This window comes from Hemiscyllium ocellatum, chromosome 11, assembly GCF_020745735.1.
Source record: "Hemiscyllium ocellatum isolate sHemOce1 chromosome 11, sHemOce1.pat.X.cur, whole genome shotgun sequence".
Classification (NCBI taxonomy): Eukaryota; Metazoa; Chordata; class Chondrichthyes; order Orectolobiformes; family Hemiscylliidae; genus Hemiscyllium; species Hemiscyllium ocellatum.
Genome location: NC_083411.1, coordinates 53,410,920 through 53,433,656, shown reverse-complemented (window position 1 = coordinate 53,433,656; position 22,737 = coordinate 53,410,920). Strand labels below are relative to the sequence as shown.

The 22,737-nt window shown below is 41.9% G+C and overlaps 1 protein-coding gene across 1 annotated transcript in view; it reads right to left on the bottom strand.

Annotated features, from left to right (window-relative positions):
* LOC132819997 (sodium- and chloride-dependent neutral and basic amino acid transporter B(0+)-like) overlaps window positions 1-22,737 on the bottom strand; it is a 205,135-nt gene that overhangs the window by 145,453 nt on the left and 36,945 nt on the right. The window contains exons 5-10 of the mRNA XM_060831928.1: window positions 18,162-18,266; window positions 15,411-15,506; window positions 8,987-9,112; window positions 7,143-7,262; window positions 4,945-5,081; window positions 2,494-2,617 (exon numbers count right to left, since the gene is read on the bottom strand). Coding sequence (XP_060687911.1) covers window positions 2,494-2,617; window positions 4,945-5,081; window positions 7,143-7,262; window positions 8,987-9,112; window positions 15,411-15,506; window positions 18,162-18,266 — 708 coding nt within the window. The remainder of the gene's footprint in view (window positions 1-2,493; window positions 2,618-4,944; window positions 5,082-7,142; window positions 7,263-8,986; window positions 9,113-15,410; window positions 15,507-18,161; window positions 18,267-22,737) is intronic.

Sequence of the window (22,737 nt, the reverse complement as noted above, 5' to 3'; positions counted from 1 at the left end):
GGTTAAAAGGATATGGACTTGTAGGTCAAGGAGGAAAAGTTTCCTAGAGATGTATGAGACCATTGAGGGATTGTAATAAGTGTTATTCAAATGCAGTATATGGATAAAAAAATCGAAGGGTGCTTCAAGATAAGGATAATTGCACTGGTGTTATGATTTAACTTGAAGCACTTAGGATTGAGAGGCCACTTTACAGGCACGCATTTATGATTGGCTGACGTGATTAGAGGAGGTGTAGTCTGGTGCTGTTATTGCTGTTTTTGTTAATCCAGAGACCCAGATTATTGCCATGTGAACTGTTTTAATCCTGCCATGGAAAATGGTGAATTTTTAATTCAATAAATATCTGGAATTAAGAGTCTAGTGATGATCATAAATCTATTGCCAATTGTTGGGAAACCTTCATTAATGTTCTTCAGGACAAAGTTGCCATCCTTTGATTGAGATGTGAGATATTCCACAAAGAGAATTTAACAAGATTCCATGGTAAGTACAGTACTGTAGTGCCAATATTTACCACTCAGCAACATTTTATCAAGGTACCTTGGTTAGTTATCGTGTTGTTGTTTGTGGGAGCCTGTCTTGTGGAAATTGTTTGCTAGGATTCCTGTCCTATAACAATGACAACATTTCAAAACAGGGGTCACTTGGTCTGAAGTATTTGTGACTTCTTTTGTGAAAAAGAATATTGTTAGGTACACGTCTTTCATTCCTTTAAATAGGCCTCAATGACCTTGGGTTAAGGGATAAAAGTTCAGATTTTGCCCTTCAGATGATGGCCATTAACTCAGGCTGGATTTAGGTGGAGACAAATGGAGAAAAATAGCGAGTTTAAAAGGAATTGTGATCCTTGGACACAATGAAGCTTAATTTCAATACAGCGCAGAAACAGGCCCTTCGGCCCTTGATGAAGCTTGATTACAAGAGGGGCAGACCAGTATGTGTCATCTGCCGGTTTTATGGGTTTTTTTTCTCTGGGTATGACAGGGCTTCATTGTGATGCCCTCTACAGTTGAATACAGCAACCATTCACGACCAGGTTCCCATATGAGGAAAGGCCACTTGGACAAATCACCAAGGAATGAATAATGGCAGCAAAACCAAACACTCAGAATGAGCTAACAGCATCAGGAGATGGAAACATAGAAAGCAGCAAAAGTTTGTTTTCTCCTCCTTTAATACTTCACGAATACAGATTTGATCTGGAATGTCACTCAGACACATATTTAAGAGGCTTAATAAGTAACAAATAAATATTTCACTGATTCTTAGAAGGCAAAGAACATTCACACTTTACACCGCCCTGCTTTAACAACAGTATTAAAGTGTAAAGGGAAATATTTTCCCTTCAATATAAAACTAGAAACTTTTGTACTTGGGATAATAACTTCTTCACATGTTCCTACATGTTTCAATGAAGTCACCTCTGACTCATCTAAACTCCTATACAGGTCCAGTTTAGTAAAGCCCCGCACCAATCACAATGCATTAATATCCTTCCATACATATGGTGATCAGTATTGTACACAGTGCAGTAAAAAGATTCCATAATCGTAATGTGTAAATAAATGATAATTATTTTGCTTGTTCCCTTAATTGAGAGCTATCGATTCTCTTGGACACAAGAAGAACACAAGTCTTTGAAATACTCCTGTGCTCTTGGATCAGTGGTTAGCACTGCTGCCTCACAGTGCCAGGGACCTGGAATCAATTCCAGCCTCGGGGCACTGTCCGTCTGGTGTTTGCATGTTCCCCCGTGTCTGCACGAGTTTCCTCCAGTTGACTCCCACAATCTAAAGATGTGCAGGTTAGGTACATTGGCCACGCTAAATTGACTATATTATTCAGGGATGTGTAGGTTAGGTGCATTAATCAGGTGTACACATAGAGTCGTGGATAGGGGAATGGGTCAGGATGGGTTACACTTCGGAGGGACAGTGTGGACTTGTTGGGCCAAATGGCCTGTTTCCACACTGGAGGGATTCTATTCTATGAAATCTCCGGAGAGCAGGAAGGGACCTTGGTTTAATGACTCATTCAACAGATGGCACCTTAAGCACTTCAGCATGCCCTCATTACTGCACTGCAACATCAACCAAGTTACTTGTTCTCAAGTCTCCAGAATTGGACCTGATCCACAATGTTTTGACCAAACGGCAAGTGCGCTACACATTGAGTCATGGCTTATGCAACAGCACACCTTTATAAAACAGCAAAACGACCAAGAAAGCTGTAAATCTGAAATAGATACCTGAAAAAGTTGGAAATATTCAGCAAGTCGGGCAGCATGATTGGAGGGAGGAAAACAGTTAACATGGGGAATGCTTTGTCAGAACTGAGAGCACTTTGGGATGTAACAGTATTTAAACAAGGCATAGAAAACCTCAAGGGTACGTGCAGAAAGAGCATCTGTGATTGCGTTGAAAGCAGTAAAGATTGATATTTTTTTAAAAACTCACTTTTACCTTTGGATAGCCAGTTATAAAGAATTACCTTTTGTCCTGGTGCAATCAAGCTATGATTGTTCTTAAGGTGATAGTTAATGGCCTTTCTGATATCTTTCTCTTTCATGTTGTCAAGTACAGTTGATGAGACAAAATTCTCAATTCCCCAATCCCTGAAAATAATAAGGTTGCATTTAAAACTATTTCACCTCAATTGTACAGTACAGAAAAAGGCTATTTCACCCATTGTGTCTGTACTGACTCCCAGAAGAGCTATGATATTTGTGACATTGGAAACTATCCCTGCAAACCACTTACCATTCTGACTTGGAAATCTATTGCCATTTCTTCAATGTCACTGGGTCAAAATCCTGCAATTCCAACTCTAAGGGCATTGTGGGTCAATCGACAGTACGTGGACTGCAGCAGTTCAATATGGCAGCTCACCACCACCTTCTCAAGGGCAACAAGGGATGAGCAAGAAAAGCTGGGCCAGCCAGCATCACCCATGATTTATGAGTGATTTTGTTTTAAAATCCCATGTTCAATTAATTAATAGTTGCAGCTTATGCACAATGATGGCGGAGTTGGAACAAAGAACCCTACCTCATAGAGCCATCTGGTGATCTGAAGCTGCAACTACATTGTGACAGTTGCCATAGTGATTTCCAATACAGGGAGTGTCTGGTTTGCAAATGGGTTCCATTCTGGAGTTTGTTCACAAGTTGGTTTGTACACATGGCAGCACACAATACAGGACAATGGAAAGCAGCTATTCATAAGTACAGGAAATGTTTGGATATCTGGTCGTTAAAGTTATGAACATGTAATGGACACATTCATAAGTACAGTCAGTTCTGCTATAACGCTATTGTTCTGTTCTCGTGCAAACCTGTGTTATAAGAAAATCACATAATAGCAGCACTATTTAAACTAATGGGGCCATGGTCGTGTTATACACAAAAGTTCACACTATAGAAACAGTGTCCCCATTCGTTAATTATGTTATAGCGAATTCACATTAACAAAATGCACGCTTTAGCAGAATGATCTGTATGAGCATTCTTAAGTTGGACGTTTGTAAATCAGGGATCCCTGTATATGATTCAGAACCTTGGGACGACCCAAAGTGCTTTATTGCTAATAAAGTACTTTTAAAATATGGTCACGGTCATGATAAAAGAAACATTGCAGTTAATTTGTACACAGCAATGTGAACTGAAAACCTGATTTTGATGAGCAATAAATATTGGCTAGAAATATTCAATGCATGTTGGATTTTTAAAAATAATTCTTGTTTTCTCAGGAAGAATATACCAAGTACTGCACTTCTGCTTCCTAGTTGTGAAACCTGAAAGGCTTCAGAAAAGATTTACAAGGATGTTGCCAGGGTTGGAGGGTATGAGTTATAGGGAGAGGTTGAATAGGCTGGGGCTGATTTCCCTGGAGCGTCGGAGGCTGAGGGGTGACCTTATAGAGGTTTAGAAAATCATGAGGGGCACGGATTGGGTAAATGGACAAAGTGATTTCTCTGGGTGCGGGAGTCCAGAACCAAAGGGTGAGAGGGGAAATATTTGAAAGGGACCTGAGGGGAATCTTTTTCACACAAAGGGTGGTGCGTGTAGGGAATGAGCTGCCAGAGGAAGTGGTGGAGGCTGGTACAATTACAACATTTAAAAGGCGTCTGGAAGGGTATATCAAAAAGAAGAGTTTACAGTGATATGGGCCAAGTGCTGGCAAATGGGACTAGATTAAGTTAGGACATCGGGTCAGCATGGACGGGTTGGACCAAAGGTCCGTTTGCATGCTGTACATCTCTATGACTCTATCAGTGGACTGCTGTTACAGCTATTGAGGTCACATTGACAGGGTCTGGGAGTGAAAGGTGTCTGGGCCTGTTTTTGTGTCAGTAGAGATTGATGCTAAGTTGACTTCCATTCCTATCCCAATTTAAAATCGGGTCTGGATGAAATTTAAAGAATTACGAAGTGCCAAGGAGTTAGTCTTCAAGTAGAGGACTAAAAATAAGAATCTAAGATTAATTCCACTTAAAGGGGTAATTCTATGACATGTTAGTGAAGTAACTCATAACTGAGAAGTTCCTCTAGCCTGGAGTTTCACAAACACTGAGTGCTGTCAATGAGGAGTGTCCTTAATGAAGGGTCTAGTTGCTAAACTCATGCAAACAATGCCTCACTAACAGCAAGTTCCTCCAAACAAACGTCTCACTCGCTAGGAATCTTATTAACAAGGAAACTGACTAATAAAGAATCTCGTTAATAAGGAGTTTCAATAAAAGGAAGACTAGCTAACGAAGGATCACACTAATGGGAAGATTTGCCAATTAAGCAGCTCACTAAGAAAGTGTCTGACTGATGTGATGGCTTATGAAACAGGGGTCTTGCTATCAAGAAGTCCATATAGTGCTGTGCGAACATAGTGTGGTGTGAGGTGTAGCTGAAGCATTGCCCAGTTCAATCTGCCCAATGTATTGACTCACTCAATGTACTTCATGGAGACTTTCTCAGAATGGTTGGAGCTGAGGATGCATTCCTGAATTTGCAGTGCTGCGAGATGGATAGCAGTGCTGTATTTCATCTCCATCGCAAACCTCTCCAGCAGCACATCATTGCAACTCTGTAAAAGAGATTACTAAAGGCATCACACAGCAATCTAGAAAATATCCACACAAATTGCCACCACTTACAAATGCTTTCACAAAATTACAGAATAGAATAAAACTATGCAACAGAAAAGTGCCCCTTGGTCCATCAAGTATGCGCTTGTCAAAAACCCCTTTTCCAGCACTTGGTCCATAGCTTTGTCTGTCTTGGCTTCGAAGTGCATTGTGTTGCTGCTGGTTCTTTGAACGATCTGTCCAGTTAAACCAACACCCTAGTTCTTTCCTTGTAGCTCTACATATTTTCTTTGCAACTACGTATCCAAAACTAATCAAAGGCTCTGTGGTACAGTGGCAATGTCCCTACCTTTGAGCTAGGAGTTTTGGCTGTAAGTCCCATCTGCTCCAGAGGTGTGTAAAAACACCTCTGAGCTCTGAAGGAGGGTGATCATTTAGTGGTACAACTGGACTCTTAACCCAGAGACCCAGGTAATGTTCTGGGGACCTGGGTTTGAATCCCACCATGGTAGATGCTGGAAACTGGAATTCAATAAAAATCTGGAATTAAAAGTCTAATGATAACAGTGAGCCATTGTTGGTGAAAAACTCATCTAGGTCACAAACATTCCTTAGAGAAGGAGTCTGCCATCCTTACCGTCTGGCCTACATGTGACTCCAGACCCACAGCAATGTGGTTTGACTTTTAACTGCCATCTGGACAATTCGGAATGGGTAACAAATGTTAGCCTAGTCAGTGATGCCCTGATCCCATGAATTAATTTAAAAAACAGGTTGAGCAGAAATTATCTACAAACACTAAACAAATCTTACTGTCAAACCTACATCCACCATTCTTTTTCAGGTAGTGAATTTCAGATTATAACACACTGAATATAAACTTTCACCTCCTTTCTCATAAATTATTTTTCTGCTGCATGGAATCCTGAAATTCCTGCAGGATCTTCCAGAACCGGAAGTCATTGAAATCTACAGGACCTCTGAGAGGGAACATTGCTCATCTGCCCACTGTTCTTTGACCTTAAACCAGTGCCTTCAGGTTAGGAACCAAAGTGAAAATAATGAAAACAGTTTCTTTTCATTTACTCAGTCAAAGCCGCTTGTATTTATAGACACCCGTATTAAATCTCCCCTTAATTTTCTCTGCTCTGCAGAGAACCACCTCACTTTCTCTAGCTGCTACAAAACTCAAATTGCCAATCCCCACATGTCAACTATAATTTTAACCATGAATACAGAACATCTCACAAATACCGAAATTGCTGGATGTATGAAAATGAAGTCCATCTAGTTCACCATCTGCAATCTTGCTATATTAATTGTACAATGATAATATTACTATTAACTAATCACGGTAATTCATCCCTAACTATTAATCTACAACAGATGCAGACAGGTGTGCAAAACCACTGGAGGTGGGGATTTTGTCAGATCCAAAGTCACCCATTTCTCCTAGACCAGCCACACTTATCAAATGTCATGTTTATATGACTTATCCAAAATTGCTATTGTCTGAAAGTAATCTATTTAATTTTTGTGTGAATTGCCCAAGCTGATTTACTCCATTCCCTTAGAGGTATGTTCCCCAATGTCCTCATCGAAATATTTTTAAAATTCATTTAGGGGATGAGGGTATTGCTGACCATATCCCTCAATTACCCAGAGGGTGGTTTCAGAGTCAACCACATTGCTGTGGGTCTGGGTCACATGTATGTAGTTTCCTTCCCTGAAGGATTTTAGTGAACTGGATGAGTTTTTCCTAACAATCAACATTTAACCCTTAATTCCAGATAATTCAAATTCCACCATCTGCAGTGGCAGGATTTGTTCCGAGACTCCTAAAACATTAGCTGGGTCTCTGGATTAATAGTCCAGTGATATTAGCACGAGGTCATAATCTTCCCTAATGTACTTCAGCATATTAGTTTTGAATATATTCCACTTTAAGCGCAGAATATGTCCTCCGGCTTTATCGCTCTTGGGAAACAGAACCTTTTTTGGTGTGGTCAGTCATGATTGTTATAAGGGGCTTACCGTGATCCTTCATGTCAAATAGATACCTGTGAGTAGAGGTATTCAAAAGTAACTGGATCATCTTGTAAAAGTACAAGTGGATCTCTTGGCAGGAAACAAACCCTGAAGAGACACCTATAATCACGGGGCTCTCGCTTCTGGACCACCTGTGACAAGGTAGAAAACATTTATATCAGGAAATACCTTCTTATTGTCACACTGTGGAAATAATCAACAAAAAAAATTCTTTAAGCTTATGTTTTAACAAGAAGCATTTCGCACTGGGTGGTGTTGTGATACAGAGGAGGGGGGACTTCTCTGGATAAATTTGTTGATATCAGCCCAGGCTTCCTTTTGTTAAATAGAGGCCCAATCCCCAAGTTCTTTAATTACTTGCAATGCAATGCTATTTTTAGCAGTCTCAATAAAACTTGTTATTTCCATGCTGAATCAATTTTTACATACATTTTGCAGTTGAACAGATGAAATATAAGCATTAGGAACTGGGGCAGGCCATTTGCTCCACCATTCAAGAAAATTATAATTAACATGTACCTTAACTTCACCTTCCTGTACTATCTCCATATCCCTTTGTTCTTTTAGAACACAAAAATCTGCCACCCTTTACCTTGAATAGGCTCAATGTCAGACCATCCTCAGCTCTCCAAAATACAGTTTTCCAAAGATTCACAACTCAACTCTCCATCCCGGTTCTACTTGGGCAGCATCTCATTCTGAGAGTGTGAGTGACCCTATGTGCGAGATTCACCAGCCATGTGGGAACTTACAAAGGTGGGGAGTGACAGCCGAGGGGAAGGCTCTCGATGTGGACACGCCACCCGAAGAAGGATGGACCACCACTCTCTTTCCTCCCATCTTTTAACCAGTCTGCTTAAGAAAAGAGCTGACCCATGCCAAGTATATCATGGCATTGCCAATGTAATATTTAGATCAAGTTAACAATTCCAAATACGTTAATTTCTTTTAAAAATACAGTTCAGTTGCTGATGTTGGCACTCACTCACGTACCTTCATTTTATCAGGAGCAGGTTGGAGTGGACAGGAAGGCAGCTACCTGTCATATTTTATGTTATATGGGACATTAAGAACAGTCCCATGGATTTCCATTCTATCTCCTCGCATTCTTCTGAACTTCAAGAAACACTGAATTCATTTACTCAACCTTCCAACATAAGACAACCACCTCATTCTAGGAACCAATCTGACTGGTCACAGCCCCTCTTCTGCTGTTACATCCTTCCTTTGGTAGGTGGACCCAAACTGTAAACAGTCGTTTAGGTGTGACCTCACCAATATCCTGGAATTGTTGTGAGAAGACTGCTTGACTCCTATATCCAATCCAATTTTTTATCCAAAGTGAACGTACAATTTGCCTTCCCAGAAAAGTGATTACCAGGAAATACCATAGGTAATGCAGAGAGACATCTTCTTCACTCCTATGTTGTGTAATATTGATCAGCATTTCTGAACCAGAATTTGATAAAGCCAAGAGATGCTGCTTTGTTCAAATTCCATTTACAAAGTCTCCAAAAACAGAACTTTTCTTTAGGCTGCAGCAAATGGAACAAACTGTTCAAAATGCCAGATTTGGACAGCAGTCCAATGTTAGGTAACAAAGCCAACAGATATAGAGGCAAAAACAGAAGTTGCTGGAAAAGCTCAGCAGGTCTGGCAGCATTTGTGAAGAGAAATCAGAGTTATTGTGACCCGGTGGGTCCAGTGACCCTTCCTCAGAACTGATACAGAGGATGGTTAAGGGTTTCATTCTGTAGACGTACATGTGGGTAATATTAGTTGTCTACTTAAAAGCTTGCAAACTCTCAAGGATATCACTCCCTCATGTAAACAGTTCAAAGAAACCCCAACGTACCTGCTCAATGAGTTCATCATCATGTAAGATATAGATCTTGTTGATAGTGTATCGTTCCTTCAAAACCAGAGCAAAATGCTCAATACAACGGATGGATAACTTTGACTTCAGGGTGAGGATGATATCCTTTCAAATTTCAGTAGAAAGGGAAAACAAAATTAATTTCTTATTGCCTTTCTGAATTTCCTGTTGAAGATATATGGTCGTATTACCTATCCCCAGCTGCCTTACAGCGCCAGAGACCTGGGTTCAATTCCCGCCTCAGGCGACTGACTGTGTGGAGTTTGCACATTCTCCCCGTGTCTGTGGGTTTCCTCCGGGTGTTCCGGTTTCCTCCCACAGTCCAAAGATGTGCAGGTTAGGTGAATTGGCATGCTGAATTGCCCGTAGTGTTTGGTGTAGGGGAATGGGTCTGGGTGGGTTGAGCTTCGGTGGGTCGGTGTGGACTTGTTGGGCCGAAGGGCCTGTTTCCACACTGTAAGTAATCTAATCTAAAATCCTCTCCTATTGGCTGATTCCTAGGACGAAGAGGTTGAGTCCTCAGGAACGGCTAAACAGATTCGGCCATTATTCACTCGAGTGTAGAAGAATGAGGGATGACCTGTTTGAAACATATAGGATTCTCAGGGAACGTGAAAGGCTGGATGTTGAGAAGATGTTTCCACTTGTTGGGAATCTCAAACTAGGGGACATAGTTACAGAATGACATGGAAAGAAATTTCTTTTCCCGGAGCAAGGTGAATATCTGAATTCTCGATCACAAGGAGTTGTGGAGTTGAGATCCCTGAAAGTATTTAAAGAACCACTAGGTAGATATTTAAAATATTAAGACGTGAGCATGAAACAGGAGTTGAGGGCTGGAGCAGATCAGCCATGATCTTGCATAATGGCAGGATAGGAGTCAGGGAGCTAAATGGCCTACTTCTCCACTTGTTCCTTATGTTCTTACGATCTAAGAAGACTCCGAAGCAACATGATAATAAGCACTGCAGAAATATGAAGGAAAAAGTGTTAAATCATCCCTAACATCCTGCCTTACTCACTGCCCAAGTCTGCAGTCCCTGTTCCATCCACAGTCTACATCTGCTGCTCCATTGCTGTAGGAACCCCCTGCTCTATCCAGTGTCCCAACCTCATCCTCCATCCACATTCATACCCCCTTCTCCACCCACTCCCCAAACCCCGTCCCCATCCACTCACCCAAACCCCCGTCCCCATCCACTCTCCCAAACCCCGTCCCATCCACTCTCCCAAACCCCCGTCCCCATCCACTCTCCCAAACCCCCGTCCCCATCCACTCTCCCAAACTCCCGTCCCCATCCACTCTCCCAAACCCCCGTCCCATTCCACTCTCCCAAACTCCCGTCCCCATCCACTCTCCCAAAACCCCGTCCCCATCCACTCTCCCAAACCCCCGTCCCATCCACTCTCCCAAACCCCCATCCCATCCACTCTCCCAAATCCCGTCCCCATCCACTCCCAAACCCCCGTCCCAATCATCTCTCCCAGCCCCCTTCTCCCCACTCTCCCAGCCCCGTTTTCCACCCACTCTCCCAAACCCCTTCTCCACCCACTCTCCCAGCCCCTTTCTCCACCCACTCTCCTAGCCTCCTTCTTCACCCACTCTCCCACCCCCCTTTTCCACCCACTCTCCCAGCTCCCTTCTTCACACACGCTCCCAGCCCCCTTTTCCACCCACTCTCCCAACCCCTTCTTCACCCACCCTCCCAACCACCTTCTCCACCCACTCTCCCAACCCCTTCTTCACCCACTCTCCCAGCCTCCTTTTCCACCCACTCTCCAAACCCCTTCTCCACCCACTCTCCCAGCCCTCTTCTCCACCTACTGTCCCAAACCCCTTGTCCACTCCCTCTCCCAAACCCATTCATCACCCACCCTCCCCACCCTCCCCCCTTCTTCACCCACCCTCCCAAACCCCTTCTTCACCCACCCTCCCAAACCCCTTCTCCACTTGCTGTCCAAACCCCCTCCTCCATCCACTCACTACATCTCTTGCTCTATAAATTGTCCAAACCTGTGCACCATCCACAATCCTGGTGCCTAATATATCGACTCAGAGGGCATGACGTTCCTCTTTTTTCTCACACTGGCTTTCGGTGGTGAGTAATGTACCCCTGCCCTTGGCTGAGAAGACAGTCAGAGCTGACTTGGTAAGCCTGGGCGAGTTTCCTGGCCCTTCATTGGGCTCAATGCTAGTATCCTGGGTTGTCAGAAACTGCCTGCCAATCAGAGGCTAGCAGCCTTTGAGTCCTGAAGTCAGGCAAGGCCTACTCATCATCAGATCCAGCTGCAATAACACAAGTCTTCTTTATCTTCTTGTCATAGTGTGGGAAGGCAATGGGGGATGGTCAGGGAGTTTAGAGGTAGATGCCATTTGGGGTAACTGGAGACCCCCCCTCCCAATCCGGCAGCGAGGTCACCCTGGTTTTCCAGGGAAACCAACACCAGCAGGAATGTAAAGAGAGAGACATCGAAGGTGGTCATTTGACACTCATCAGTGGCCATTAATTGATTACTTAAGACCTTAGCAGATTGAATAGGTTACCCATGGACTTTCTTGACTAGAACTAATTGATGACCAGACATAAAGGTCGAGGGTGTTACCATATCTCCCAGTACCTCTGCCATTGGCAGGAACAGAGCCCATTGTAATTAGCAGTCGTTCTTGCTTCCCTTTCCAACATCTATTGTCTGTCCTGTTCTGTCAATGTCTAAAAGCTTTTGAAAGCTTTTTTTAATTGCTGGATACATTGACTTGCAAAAATGGAAAAGCAATTTCGGAGTTGACGTATTTCAGTTATCATCCATGAATCTTGACAATCCTCACTGCAGAATTTGGCCTTTAGTGGATAAATGCTTTCATCCATTACGCAGTGAATATAAGACTTTGGACATTACCTTGAAAGTCAGATTAAAAATCAAGTGTTGACCGACAAGCCTACATCAATAATTTTTGTTCTGTGTTTTGTTTGCTATTCTGCAGATTCGGTTGCTTTTGTATACTGTTCATGTGCATTAAAGAAATCGACAGCATTAGGACAACACATTTTTATCACCAAAAGATGTTCCAAAGTGCTTTAATGCTAAAGAGCTACTTCTGAAACGTGGTCAGTATTGTACCTCAAAGTTTGCTCATTTCACAGATTACCAGATGGCTACAGTATAATCAATCTTGCTCTTTCAGCTCATAACCAAATTAAATTCTTAAAGAAATTATTGAACTATGATTCCATTCCAACCTCCAATGTCTCCAGACTGTCAGACTTTGGATTCACATTCAGTACTGATGAGAGAAGATTTCTTCAAACTGAATACCAGAAAGACTAAAGCTATTATCTTCAAGTCCTGCTGTGTTCTCTAGTTACCAATTCCACCTCGCTCTCAACTAGCTGAGGCTGAACCAGACTTTGCAACCTGGGAACCACATTTGACCAGAGATCCTACCACAAATCCACATCATCACTAAGACTGCCTATATCCCACCTCAATACTATTGCCTGACTCCATCCTCGACTCATCTATTGCTGAAACACTCTACTGCAACTTAATTATATTGAGGTCCGAATTCCTGCCCGGTGTCCCATCCCCCACCCTTCATAGATGATAGCTTAGCCAAAAATCTGTTGCCTACATTTAACTTACAGGTTCCTGTTCACCTGAACTCTGTCTCTTTGGTGTACATTGACTTGACCATTATCCTTCATTTCAAAACCCTCCATTTTCTTGACCATCCTTATTTCTGTGTGTCCTCCACTACTACCATCCTCCAAGACATCTACATTCTTCAAATTCTGGCCTCATTCAACTCCTTGACTTTAAACATTCCATCGCTGATAGTCAAGTTCAGCATTTCCCTGCCTTTCCATTCCTTTCACCTCCTTTAAGACACATCGCTTTCACTAAGAGTTTTATCATTTATCCTAGTATCTCTTTATATGATTTGTGTCAATTTTGGTTTCATAAGTGTCCTGTGAAACACCTGAGTAAATACACTCTCTAAATGCAGATTGTTGTCATTGATGTTGTTAATAAAAATCATGTTAATATAAGGGGCAGATCAGAATACTGAGACTCTGAAATAAAAAATAGAAAAAGCTGGAAATAATAAACTGGTCAGACTGTATCTATGGAGAGAGAAACAAAATTAAAGTTTCAGCATTAATGAAGAGCGTATTTCAGAATTAGAGAGAGTTGGAGATGTAACAGGTTCAAAATGAATATTGCAGACAGAGAGCAGTGAGTGGTGAAAGAGAAAAAGGAAAGGTCTGTGATGGAAGGCAGGAGAGATTAAATGACAAGGTTTCACTGGGCAAAACAGGATGTTAATGAAACAAAAATTGGTGATGTAGTAATAGTGAAGAAGGTTATCTCAGAATACAATAGGATCTTGATCAGATGGGTCAATGGGCCGAGGAATGGCAGATGGAGTTTAATTTAGATAAATGTGAGGTGCTGCATTTTGATAGGGCAAATCAGGGCAGGACTTATACACTTAATGGTAAGGTCCTGGGGAGTGCTACTGAACAAAGATACTTAGGAGTGCAAGTGCATAGTTCCTTGAAAGTGGAGTTGCAGGTAGACAGGGTGGTGAAGAAGGCAGTTGGCATGTTTGTCAGTGCATTGGTCAGTGCATTGAATATAGGAATTGAGAGGTCATGTTGCAACTGTACAGGAAACTGGTGAAGCAACTTATAAAATACTATATTCAATTCTGGTCACCTTGCTGTAAGAAATACATTCTTAAGCTTGAAAGGGTTCAGAAAATGTTAAAAAGGATGTTGCCAGAGTTGGAGGGTTTGAGCTATATGGAGAGGCTGAACAGGCTGGGGCTGTTTTCCCTGGAGTGTCGGAGGCTGAGGGGTGACCTAATAGAGATTTATAGAAATCAGGAGGGGCATGGATAGGATGACTGGTCAAGGTCATTTTCCCAGGATAAGGGAATCCAAAATTAGAGGGCATAGGTTTAAAGTGAAGGGGAAAAGATTTGACAGAGACCTGACAGGCAACTTTTTCACACAGAGGCTGGTGCATGTATGGAATGAGCTGCCAGAGGACGTGTTGCAGGCTGGTACAATTGCAACATTTAAAAGGCATGTGAATGGGTAGATGAATAGGAAGAGATTAGAGGGGTATGGGCCAAATGTTGGCAAATGGGACTAGATCAGATTGGGATATCTGGTCAGCATGGTTGAGTTGGACTGAAGGGTCTCTTTCCGTGCTGCATGACTCCATGACTGTATGACAAGACAGTCTAACTCATTTCAGTCAATCAGCCTGTTCCTTGAATTTGGAACCAGTCATTTATTGGATGTTTATGTCTCACCAGTGCTCCCAGAGGAGACCTCTGTTTAAAGGTAAGGCGCTGGATCTAACATTTATCAGAATGATAAATCCAATTCAATCTCACTATTATTTATATTAATGAATACTAGATTGCCCAGAGCAGCTTCCATGGTTAGATAACAAACCTGAGTCTTTACTACACATCATATTGAGGGAAATCACTGAGTGGCTGCAGCTTGTAAAAACATTATGGCACTTGAATGGAAATGTTGATTTACAACATTTAGTGTTCATAAAGCATAAACAAAAATTGTGACAATGAAAAGTAACATTTGTAGACAGGAATGAATGGTCTAGAATTGGTTTTTAAATCAGAGTTAGATTTTAGGTTTTATTGTCACGTGTACTCAAGTATAAAAGTACAGGAGTATGGTGACAAGTCACGATGCCGCCACACACAGCACCACGTTAACTACAAAGTTAGGTGCAGCACGGTGACTCAGTGGTTAGCACTGCTGCCTCACAGCGCCAGGGACTGGGTTCGATTCCAGCCTCAGGCAACTGTCTGTGTGGGGTTTGCATCTTCTCCCTGTGTTGACGTGGATTTCCTCCAGGTGCTCTGGTTTCCTCCCACAATCCAAAGATGTGCAGGTTAGGTAAATTGTCCATGCTAAATTGCCCACAGTGTTCAGGGATGTGTAGATTAGTCAGGGGAAATGTAAAGTAATAGTGTAGGGGAATAGGTCTGGATGGGATACTCTTCGGAGGGTCAGTGTGGACTTGTTGGGTCAAAGGGCCTGTTTCCACACTGTAGGGATTCTATAAAAGTTCTACCTAGTTACAAACTTTAAGTACAAAAATAATGAAATAAAGAAAAAAAGCACCATCATCTCTCTCCTATATCTTTGTCACTAATGCTACTTTAATCCATTGACAACTGAATTAAAAGTTTTCACTCATTTACTGCCCTCTCCACCAAACCTATTCCCAATACCTCCTCCCTCCCTCCTACCCCACCCCAAGTAGATGGTTAAAATTAATAGTACATTCAAAGCTGAGCAAAATCAACAAACAGGAAAATTCACAGCAAGGAACAAAGAACACCTATAGCCGTCATTACCTTCACTGTTGTATTTTTCTCAAATCGAAAGGCTTTGGTCTGTCCATTTTCTAAATACACCTTGAGAATACCGGGCATTAAGAGTAGCGAGTTATCCTGTGGGAATGATAAAACGCAAAATTCTAGGATTATTTATGAAAACAGATAAGCAAAATAACATAATAGACTCCTCATTATCTTTGTTACAAATACTAAAATGTGAGACAGCAGAGAGAGATTGTGTGTACGCATATATAAAATATATAGGTGTGGATGTATTTGTGCGTATGCATGTGTGTGTGCATGCATATATATGTTTCTGTGTATCTTTGTGCGTGTGTATGCATTTGTGTGTGTTTGCCTGTGTGTTTGTATGTGTCTGTGTTTGTGTGTGTCTGCGTATGTGTGCCTGTGTGGGTGTCGGTATCTGTGCTTGTGTGTGTGTGTGTCTGTATCTGTGTCTGTATACGTCTGCGTTTGTGCATATGTGTGTGTGTGTGTGTGTATGTATGTGTGTGTGTGTGTGTGTGTCTGTGTGTCTGTGTCTGTGTGTGTGTGTGTGTCTGTGTACCTGTTTTTGTGTTTGTGCTTAGTGATATGTACAGTTTGCCTCCAATATCCCTCCTGAAGTTTCAGATCCAATCTCTCCAAGTATTCATGAACTTCTTGCTGTCATTTTGTTCCAAAGTTCACTCACACACACACATCCACAGAAAAGCTCAGCCAATCCTTTGGGATTATACAACCAAAAAAAACCCCATCACAGCCATAGGAGTTTTCTATGTTTTGTCCGTAGACCAAGCCAAACAAAGCAACTGGTTTGGAGGGACTACACTGAAGATCAGGAATCCAGGGTGGGGTTAAGGTAGTGTGCTTCTTATGCCTAAAGTTTCAGATTTCCAGCCTTATTAAGGGCCTTGTGTTAGGTTTAGATTAGATTCCCTACAGTGTGGAAACAGGCCCTTCGGCCCAACCGGTCCACAACGACCCTCTAACGAGTAACTCACCCAGACCCCATCCCTCTCTGACTAATGCACCTAACACTATGGACAATTTAGCACGGCCAATACACCTGATTTGCACATCTTTGTGACTGTGGGAGGAAACTGGAGCACCCGGAGGAAACCCACACAGACACGGGGAGAACATGCAAACTCCACACAGACAATCGACCAAGGCTGGAATCAAACCTGGGACTTTGGTGCTGTGAGGCAGCAGTGCTAACCATTGAGCCACTGTGCTGCCCTAAGTAGAGTTGGTAGATCTAATGAAGGACATACAGTTACTTCAGATTAGTGAAAGAAGGCCTCAAAACGTGGCTAGTTGGAGGGCACTAAATTTTGTTCTGGGCATCCAAAAAAGTAGCGGCATAACTGAGAGTTGGCACCATGGTATGAAGTATCAGGGGATCCAAAGCCCACACGTGTCTGGAGCACAAACTGTTTTTAATAACCTGATGGGGAAGACACACAGGTTCCTTCCAGTTCCACATTATCTGGAGGGAGGCAGAAGTAGGAAACCACAGCACCTTATCAAATGCTTTCCAGAAGTCCAGATATACTACATCTACAGGACCTCCATTACCCACTTCACTTGTTACATCTTCAAAGAGTTCTAGCAAATTAAATGAATTACTCTTCACAAAGAAAATGAATTATTCTTCATCAAACCACACTGACTGTGGTGGTTTGTTTTTACTTTACAAATGTAATACCACTTAATAATGAATTCAAACAATTTCCCAATGACAGACAATAAACTAACCATTCTGTGGTTTCCTACTTTCTATTTCCCTCCCGTTTTGAACTATTGTCTTCCATTAGCAATTTTCCAACCACTAGAACCTTTCCAGATTCCAGGACATTTTGGAATACTATAATTAATGTATCCACTATCCCCGCTGTCACTTCCTTTAAGACTATAGGGTATAGGTCATCAGATCCTGGGGACTTGTCTGCCTTTAATCCCAATACTTTGCTCAGAATTTTCTCCCTATTGATGGTGATTGCTACAAATTCTACCTTTTCTATAATCTCTGCATTACCTGTTACAATTGGGATGGTTTCAGTGTCTTCCACTGTGCAAACTGAGGTAAAATATTGATTTAGAGTCTCTGCCATTTCTGTGCTCCCCACTATTAATTCCTCGACCTCGAAAGGGCCAACATTCATCTTAGCTACTCTCCTTTTTATATGCTGATAAAATTATTTGCTGTCTGTTTTTATATTTTGAGCTAGTTTTCTTTCATAATTAACCTTCATTCTTTTTGTTACTTTTGAATCACCCTTTGCTGGTCTTTAAAAGTTTCCCAATCCTCCAGCCTGCCACTGCTCTTTGCAATATGGCATGCCTTAGTTTTTGCCCTTATGTTATCTTTAACTTCCTTAGTTAGCTATGGATGCATTTATCCCTCTTATATTCTTTTCTTCCTTTCTAAATATATTTTAGTTGGAGGAATTAAATATCTCCTTTAATGTTCATCAATAGTCCTACAGTTTAGTCTTTCCGCATGGCCCACTGGGCCAAATCTGTCGATTTCCCAATGTAATTAGCTTTGTTTAATTCTAAAATACTAGTATGGGACTCAGGTTTCACCAACGCTCGCCACAATCAACATGATTCAGGCCCTCAGGAAGCATAAAACCAATAAGGCACCTAGTGTTATATAGAAAAATACAAGTTACCCAGTCCAGAATATACTGGGAGCAAATCAGATTAATTATAATCTGGCTGAACTAGTCAGTGGGCTAAATGCCTGTGGAAGGCACAAACCTGTATTTGGCCATTGACGATCACTTCCTCAGCAAAGTGTACTTTGACTGGGTTGCTTTTCAATCTGGCTCGCTTTTCTTCAGTAATAAATGATGACTTGGGCCCCTGTGTACAAACAGAAACCATGGCACTTATACAACAGCTTTGGCATTTTGTGTTCACAATGTGTGGCAATTGGGAAAGCCCTGCACTGATGTTCTGAGTTCCAAAAGTTTGATTGTAACCTAAAATACGAACATACAAACAAGGATCAAGAGAGTAGGCCTATGAGCCTACTTCGCTCTTCAATAAAATCACGGCTGTTCTGATTTTATTGTAGGATCCAGGCCCTTCAGCCCAACAAGTCCACCCACCAACGTGTAACTCACCCAGACCCATTCTCCAACAGTAACCCCTGACTAATTCACCTAACCTACACACCCCTGAATACAATGGGCAATTTGGCACTACCAATTCATCTAACCTACACATCCCTGAATACAATGGGTAATTTAGCACTACCAATTCACCTGACCTACACATCTTTGGACTGTGGGAGTAAACCAGAGCACCAGGGGAAAACCCACACAGACACAGGGAGATTGTGCAAACTCCACATGGTCACCCAAGACTGGATTCGAACCCAGGTTCCTGGCCCTGTGAGGCAGCACTGCTAACCACTGAGCCATCATGCCTCCTCTTGATTTTAACCTCAACTCTACATTCCTGTATCTCCCTGATAATCTTTCAACTCCTCAGTCATCAGGAATCTGTCTATCTCTGCCTTAAAAAAATATTTAAATACTCTGCATCCACTACCTCGTGAGGAAGGGAATTCTAAAGGCCCACAACCCTTTGAGAGAAAAAGGGTTTCCTCATCTTTGTTTTAAATGGGTGCCCCCCATTTTAAAATAATGATCTCCTGTTCTCAGATTCTCTCACAGAGGAAACCTGAATTCTTTCAGCATTCACCCATTCAAGACCCCTTGAGATCTTAGATGTTTTAGTTAATTCACTTATAACTCTTCAAAACTCCACGGGATACAAGCCCATCCTATCTAGCCTCTCCATCTAAGGCAATCCACTTATTCCAGGTATTCCTTCTCTGAACTGCTTCTGATGCGTTAACATCCTTCCATAAGTACAGTGACCAAAACTGTATACAGTACTCCAGATGTGGTCTCCCCAAAGCCCTGTAAAATTAATGTATAATCTCCCTACTCTTGCAGTTAATTCCCTTTGCAATAAACCATTCAAATTGTGCCACGTGACCTTTTGTATCCATCTGAAAGAGGACATGGCATCTCGGTTTAATAATTCAACTCTAAAAGTCTAGTGCTTGCCTCAGTCTTGCACTGAAGCTCATCCAATATCCCCGTAATAGCATGTACTTCTAACTAGATAGAGAGAGCTGGAGGTCTAGTTGATGGGTGCTGCTCCACTTTAGGATATGCTGAGATTAATGATCAAATCTTCGTTTGTATCCTGCATGAAGCCTGGAAACTTCTTTGATTATGTAGCTTGATAACACATCACACAAGACAAATGGCCACTGAAGCATGAATCAAACCCTTCTGACGTGAGCTGGTTGAATTTGTGTCAAACTTGGAGCAGTGCACAGTCTCATCAAGCCCCATCAAATGTTAATTGAACATAAAGCACCATCCCGTTCAGAGTCAGGTGGCTTTCTGCAAGCTTATTTCAAGACATCTAGTTCTCTTAATGCTAAGGAAACAGGGTCAATTGAAGTTTGATAGATTTTTATTGGAATACTCAGCGACAGTGAGTAGACAGAGATGAGGTACAGCTGACTGAAGGAACAGGCCAAATAGCCTGCTCCTGTTCCCGTGTCCAAGATCAAGTGCTCACTGTAAATGTCAGCATCCATCCCATCTATAGATTTGTTATATCTGTTAGTTATTTCACTAAAATGTCTTCAAAACTCCACGGGATACAAGCCCATCCTGTCTAGCCTCTCCATCTAAGGCATGTCATTCAAACTGCCATTGCAAATGCCAGACTAAAGTATTTGGGAATGAATCTGAATCACGTCGAATGAATCTCTCCTGGACTGCAACCGAGTTGTGAATAAACCCATAGAATCCCGACAGTGTAGAAACAGGTCATTTGGCCCAACAGGTCCATACCGACCCTCTGAAGAGTATCCCACCCAGACCATTCCCCTACCATATAACTCTACATTTCCCCTGACTAATGCACTTAACCCACACATCCCTGAACACTACGGGCAATTTAGTAATTTAATATGGAAACTTCACACAGACAGTCGCCCGAGACTGGAATCGAACTGATGACCATGAGTAGCATTGGAAAGCTCTGCTTTAAAAAGTCGAAAGATTGTACTTACAGGGGTATTTCGCAGGACAGTCACTGTAACAGTGTTACCACATTCCCTGCAATAAACAATTTGACAAATATTAAAGCAATATGGGCCCAATGCAGAAAAAAAACGGCACTTGACTAAAACCTGCAAAATTAAGCTCCTGGCACAGAATATTATTTTCCGGGATCACAGGCTTGAACTTAACAGCAACACATAAGACTCATAAGAGTTGTACAGCGTGGAACCAGACCCTTTTGTCCAACTTGTCCTCACTGACCAGACATCCCAATCTGATCTAGTCCGTCTATCTCGCTCAGATTGTAGTTCGATGTTAAAAATAAAATTGCCACAATCTTACAAGCCCCATGGGACTGCTCTCTCATTTGAGAAAGAGAGGTGACTGGTGAATTAGAATTAGGTTCAGTGTCACGTGTGCTCAAGTTACAAAAGTACTGGAGTGCAGTGAAAAGTGTACAATGTCACCAACACACAGTGGCACCTTAAGTACAAAATACCTAGGTATAAATCTCAGGTATAAAATTAGAGAAAATAAAGAAATAAGTTACAGAACATGACAGATATACACAGTATATGTTAGGAAAATAAAGAAACAAAAAGATTCACAATGCAGTCTTTCTATTGTTGGGGGGGGGGGGTTCAGAACTAGAGGGCATAAGTTTAGAGTGAGAGGGGAAAGATATAAAAGGGATTGAAGAAGCAACGTGTTCACGCAGAGGGTGGTGAATGTATGGAACGAGCTGTCAGAGGAAGTGGTGGAGGCTGGTACAATTACAACATTTAAAAGGCATCTGGATAGGTATATGAATAGGAAGGGTTTAGAGAGATATAGGGCTAAGCGCTGGCAAATGGTACTAGATTAGGTTAGGATATCTGATCAGCATGGATGAGTTGGAGAAGGGTCTGTTTCTGTGCTGTACATCTCCATGACTCTCTGGCTCTATTAGGGCTTTCTGTAATGGTAGTGGTTTAACTTGAACCTCAGACAAGGGGAAAGGTTGAGAAGGAGAGTCCCTCATGGTAACCAATGTTTACACAAAGACATCAGCATCAGAAACATTTCTGGTAAACAATCGCACTAAAGCTCCAGTGTAAGTCCAGAGTTCAGATACAAAGGGTAAAGATGCCTTCCTATAAGCAGTCTCCCACAGCCCAGATTAAAGCAGAGTGAAGTCTAATGAAGACGTCAGCCTTACACATTCTGGATGTGATCATGAACACATTGGAGATTGAAATACATCCGAAAGAGTACAAGTCATAACTCAGACCATACTTAGTTTTACATATTTGGTTCTTACAAACCCTGCCTCCAATGTTTGGCATGTATTTAAATTGGGATTGCAGTGAGGTTTTCTACACAGGTGGGAACTCCATTCTATATATTCTGCTAAACACTTCTTAAGATCCAGCCAGACAACACAGTTTAAGCCCAACACACTTGATAACACCTTTAACAGGAAGCAAATCAAATTCAGTAAAGTTACTGAGAGATTCTTTTGTAATGATCACCACCTTAGCGCTGAATCCTAGAGCTACAAGCATTGGACAGGAGAAATATATTCCAACAAAAGAGGCTCTGGGTTTGACAAATGGACACGCTACATACACCTTGCTTTGGTTTATCATTTATGAACAATCTTTAACTTAAAATGCTTTCTTTAACTCTATTTCTGATAGAAAACACTGAATTATAAATAGTGGGACTATGGATACAATGGAGAATTCATCTTAGGTAAGCAAGCAAGAACTCAACTGTGTGGATAATAGAGTGTTCAACTGTCTGTATTTATGGAGAAATTGGCTGTATGTGTAATGGGGTGCTGGTTGTTTGTGTAGGGTACACAACGGAGCATTCAATAGTACTTGGAATGGAGTTCTTGATTGTGTGTATATGGAGCATTTGACTATATGTATATCCAAGTTTTTGACTGTATGTATAACCTGGCAGTGCACATATCAAAGAAGGAGAAAGTGAGGACTGCAGATGCTGGAGATCAGAGTCGAGACTGTGGTGCTGGAAAAGCACAGCAGGTCAGGCAGCATCCAAGGAGCAGGGGAGTTGACGTTTCGGGAAAAAGCCCTTCATCAGGAATAAAGGGTTTCTGTTGAAGGGCTTTTGCCTGAAATGTCGATTCTCCTGCTCCTCGAATGCTGCTTGACCTGCTGTGCTTTTCTAGCACCACACTCTGAACGCATATCTAAGCATTCAATTGTGCATACAAGTTTGTCTTTGTA